The sequence below is a fragment of the Frankliniella occidentalis genome, unplaced genomic scaffold (assembly GCF_000697945.3).
Source record: "Frankliniella occidentalis isolate FOCC.00 unplaced genomic scaffold, Focc_3.1 Scaffold138, whole genome shotgun sequence".
NCBI classification, from domain to species: domain Eukaryota; kingdom Metazoa; phylum Arthropoda; class Insecta; order Thysanoptera; family Thripidae; genus Frankliniella; species Frankliniella occidentalis.
This window is the reverse complement of record NW_026267265.1, coordinates 689,166-693,948: the sequence shown is the minus strand read 5'-3', so window position 1 is coordinate 693,948 and position 4,783 is coordinate 689,166. Positions and strand designations below refer to the sequence as shown.

Sequence of the window (4,783 nt, the reverse complement as noted above, 5' to 3'; positions counted from 1 at the left end):
TTAAATTTCCTATTATATTTTTGAAAACAAAAACAAACATATCTTTCAACCTTCAATAATCAAATAACAATTTCTGTTTAAAGCAGGAATTTGTAAAAGCCTCAAATCAAAACTCATATGTATTTAACTCTCTTTGATCTTCTCCTAGTTTGAACAGTGGACTTTGAGGTATCACCTGCGTCACTATGATTTTTACTATGTTCTTCCATTCCTCTTTTAAGGGTTTGGCTTGTTTTACCCTTACTGTATTTCACTAGCTCTTCATTATTCAGTGGGGATTTCAACTGCTCCTGAATCCTTCGAACATTCTTTTGTATTTCTATACATTGTTTTCCCATGAAAAAGTGATGCTGATTTAATGTTGCTAACAGATAAAACTCTTCACCACATCTTTCACAGCGTATGAGTTTATTTGAAAAATGCTGTCCTTGATGATCCTCAACTTCCAATAGATGTTTAAACTCCTTTGGACAGTGCAGACATGGGTACCGTATGTGGCTGGTCATGTGGTTTTCATACCCTTTAGTGGTGGCAAAAGTTTTCTTGCAAACTTTACATTGAAGTGAAATCCAGTGGTAATTCTTTTGATGGCGATTGAAAGACTCTCTAGTATATCCAACGATACTATAGCAGATGCCACACCCATATGCCATACTCTTCATCGGAGGGCTATCATCAAGATCTGTTCCATAGCCAATAGGACCTTCAAACAACTGGCTATTGTCTTCATTTTCTGATTCTGCTTTACAGGGGTCATCTTTGAAAACATTGTTGTTTAGTTCAGTTAGCTCTAGTGGGTTGTTTTCAGAATTTATGCTTTCTGTACCCAAAGGAACTCCACTACTTGAGCTATCTTCAGAAACCGAGATTTCAACCACTTTAGACATTTCTGCAAAATCTTCCTTACGATGTAGAATTTCCATTTTTGTTTGCTCTTCTGTAGAATCAAAGGCCTCATGCTTAATGGGCATATAAATTTCTTTAAGAGCTTCTGTGCAAATTTCATTAGCGACTAGAATTTCTTTTTCTCCTAGCTCTCTCTGAATCATGACTTTTGTCGACAAATTTTCAGCAGAATTACACTTTAAGCTGAACATTTTTTCTGAAAGAGCAGAAGTATCTCCTATACAGTTATCAGTCTTTGATGCAATGTATGTACTTTCCTCTGTATCAGGTGAATGGTTCTGTGGAGAGGGGGTGGCTGCTGATGGTTCATTATCATTGGTGACATCCGCTTTATTTGAGTGAACTTTTGCAGAAGTCACTTCTGTTTGTTCATCACTTTCGATACTGTTGTGTGCAGAGACATTTTCGATATTTCCTGATGAAGGTAATGGACTAGGACAAATCTCTTGTACTACTGTGGAGTCGGTCCCAGTAGAAGTGTCATTGTTTCCTTGTTCTTCTCCTTCTTCTGATTTCATCTCAGAGGAAGAGGAAGACGTCAAACAAGGGACATCTTCGGGCAAATCAAGCAGATTCTCGTGACTTTCAACAACAGTTTTAGTTTCTACACATGACGACATCATGTCAGAGGCAAGTCTTGATGGTCTGCTTTCGTTGTCACTAGGGTCAACGACGGTTGAGGAAGTTGGTTCATCGTCGGGCACCGTTGGGTTAACTACACAAATCTGCTTCTTCACACAGTCCTCTTCACTTCCCATTTTTGCTTAGGGGTCGCATCAAGCAAAGTATTTTTCAGTACACAAAAGCACAGGCAAAATGTTTGGACAAGTCGTAGCACGTCGATGTTGAGACGGATGAATCAATCAGAACATGGTGTGGTGGTGGTGGTGGCGGAAGCGGAAGAGATGCAAGAGGCCAGGGGAGTGGAGGGGAGGGGGCGTGGTACGGCGTTTGTCAAAGTCCCCTGCTGTGCGTCAGTTTGCAGAATTGGTGTACTGCCATAAAAATAGCGACCGGATTGAAAAACCTTTGCACTGTTAGGTAGGTAACGCTGCGGTGCGCGATTTGTTCGTCGCGTTGTAGGCGTGGGGTAGCGCCGTTGGTGCTTGTAGCGTTTGGCCACAAAGTAGAAGGGAGCAGGGCAGGACCCGCTCTGCTTTGTATGCAGTACGTGGCATGGAGCCAAATGTCTTTCATTGCCCTACCATGGGCCGGCCCGGCCCCGTCTGTGGGCCCGTCCATAGATATAGTGGCCCGTCGGTTCCCGCGCGTGGGGTATTGACCGGGAAGGAAACGGGGCGTATATTTTAGCCGCACTCCTAATCAGGAGGCGATTCGTGCGGCTGTCGTAGATACCCCGCACACGAAGTGGCACTCCGCAGAACGAAATCGCAGGGTAATGCTACCCCTCCCCCCAACGCCCCATTCTCAAGCCCATTCCTTATTCCCCTGGAAGAAAAATGGAGCGGGAGCAACGGGATTCTTTTCTTCTCCGCCTAGCCTCCCTGCCTCCCTGCCCTGCGCCATGCGGGCTCGGTCTGCAGGTAGGGGCTGTAGGGGCGGCCTCCCCTGGCCTTGGCCTTGTGTCGTCTGTCTGTTGGGTCAGCGAGGCGGCGCCCTTTTGCTAAACGGCGCATCGGTGCGCCCCCTGTCCCTTCACTGACGAAAAGTGAAAAGGGCGTAAGTCCACGGACTTTTCATTGGACTTACGCGCCTTTCACTTTTCACCAGTGCTTTCTTCCTGGCACTTTCTCTGCCCGCGGGATCATGGCAGGGTCTGAGGATGTTTTCGACGAACCGAGCCGAGCCGGCCGAGTGGCAGGCTAGACGAGAATGAGGACGGTGTCGATGTGTATCGCATGCTGAAGTGGAGCACCCTTCCCCTCCCCAGAGCCTCAGACCTGCGGCCCTCGATAGGGGTGCCGCCGCCCCTCACCCGCCAGCACAACCCCGCAACTGCTCCGGTTGGAAGTTCCACCGCGCCGCCGTGCCACCCGCAAACTGCGCAGTCTGGAGTCGGGAGACCTAGGTACTCGAGACGAGATCGCAGGGACGACTCTCGCCTTTTGAGTCAATCAAAGACCTCTGAAACCATACATAGAAATCAGTTTTGGATGGCTTTTACCTCGACCTTGGCCAAGGTCACCCTTTTGTGCGGTCTGGATTGGTACGCGCAAAAATACACGCTCTGCTATTCAGAGCGTGGCGTGTGTTCGATCCATTGGTTATACTGGCTGAATTCCCCTTTTTGCCGTCTACTGATTGCGAGCTAGCTCCACGACGTAGTGTGTTCCTTGCTGCCTCCGGCTGCCTCCTCCGCCCCGAGGCTCCTCCGTGTGCCCTCCGGGGGCCTCCGGGCCCTCATTAGGGCTCATCACTCCCCGAGCCCCCGCGGGGCACACCAGCCGGAGGGCGCCGAGGTCACCGGAGGGCACCGGAGGTCACCGGAGGTGCTGGAGAGGGCTGCGCGGGGCGGGGCCCATCGAGAGTCCATCACGGACCTAAGGTCGTATTCGACGAGGGAGGCGTGGCGGGCGCAGGCGTTTAATTCCAGCGTCCTTCGGTCCCGAGCAGGGATGAGAACCGACTGAATGACTTGGCCGCTCGCTGATACCGCTTTCGGGTCCTCGACGCCTTCGCCCTCGACTGCCGCTGCTACTCCCCCCACCTCTCCCCTCCTCGACGTTAACGTCCCGCCCAAGCCCCACCCGCCCCAACCGGCTTAATTTCACAAAGGACGCCGCGCGAGTGATGCAATTTCTGGCCGAACCCCTGATGTCATTCCGCGACAGAGACAGAGGGCGAGAGCCGGCGAGAGCCGGCGAGAGCGGGGTCCGCGGCACAGCGCGTGAGAAGACTCGGGTCGCAGTCGGAGCCGGCGGTCTCCCCGCCGCCGAGAAACAGGAAACAGGTGCCCCGCGCACGCGGCCCCAGCAGCCCCCCAGGGCTGCCGCTGGTGACGGCTTTTGAAGTGCACCCCCCCCCCCTTCTACCCCGCCAACCCCGCTGTCCGTTTATCTCGCAGGGTCCTGTGGCGCCTCGTCCCGCACGCCCAGCCCCCGCCCTTCCCCCGCGGGGACCGCAGCCGAGCCGCAGCCGCGCCGCAACGGAGCGGAGAGGGGCGCGGCTTGTTGACAATTGACAGAGAAATTAGTGCGCAGTGCGGGGCGTGGCGTGGCGTGGCGTGGCGTGGCGGGGCGTGGGAGGGTGTAGCGGGGAGGACGGAGTCTGTATCTCCATCCATCTTGAGCGCGTTAGGCCCCACCGCACCGCTGGGGTAGGGGCCCGGCCCCCGGCCCCGGGGGCAAACCGGTCCCAGACGAAAGAGAAATGACGGGGAGCAGCAGGGGGTGGGGGCAGGGAGGCGCGAGGCTAATGGAGGGGGAGGGGGGAGGGGCAAGCGGGGCGGCGGTGGGCTTGGTTTGGGACACTTGGGCCCCTCGGGTCGATTGTCCTGCACCTGCCCCCTCCGCGGGCCCCCTGCCCCCACCCAGCAGCGGCAGCGGCCCGCAGCGGCGAGCGCGGAGGTTGTTGGGCTTATTTATTCTGGAATGGTTTTGGCCGGCGCGCCATGCCGCGGGGGCGCTGCGTGCGTCTCGAGCCGTCGGCTATAAGTCTCGACAGAAATCTAAAGCCTGCTTTCAAAAGGGGCACCGTCTGAGTGGCGGGCGTTGTACGTGGCCGTGGACGGCTGTAGGCTAAGGGTAAGGGTTGAAGCTGCTCGCCAAGGGATCATTCAGAAAGTACGTTTACCATTCGCCGTCGCGAACCTGCAAAATTCAGCCATTACATCTCTCATAGCGCCTGATGGGTAGGCAACATCTCGCATGCAGTGCATGCGAGTACTGCGGGATGGCCTACCCCGAGCCTCGCAGGC

General features: G+C 54.1%; 1 protein-coding gene across 1 annotated transcript; it reads right to left on the bottom strand.

The window, feature by feature from the left end:
• Positions 1-113: 113 nt before the first annotated feature.
• Positions 114-1,664, bottom strand: LOC113202236 (gastrula zinc finger protein xFG20-1-like). Its single transcript, XM_026416363.1, has one exon. The coding sequence runs from the start codon at positions 1,662-1,664 to the stop codon at positions 114-116; it is 1,551 nt and encodes a 516-aa protein (XP_026272148.1).
• Positions 1,665-4,783: the final 3,119 nt, after the last annotated feature.

Coding starts and splice junctions, on each gene's coding strand:
- LOC113202236 (XM_026416363.1), bottom strand. CDS start 1,664: ATGGGAAGTGAAGAGGACTGTGTGAAGAAGCAGATTTGTGTAGTTAAC.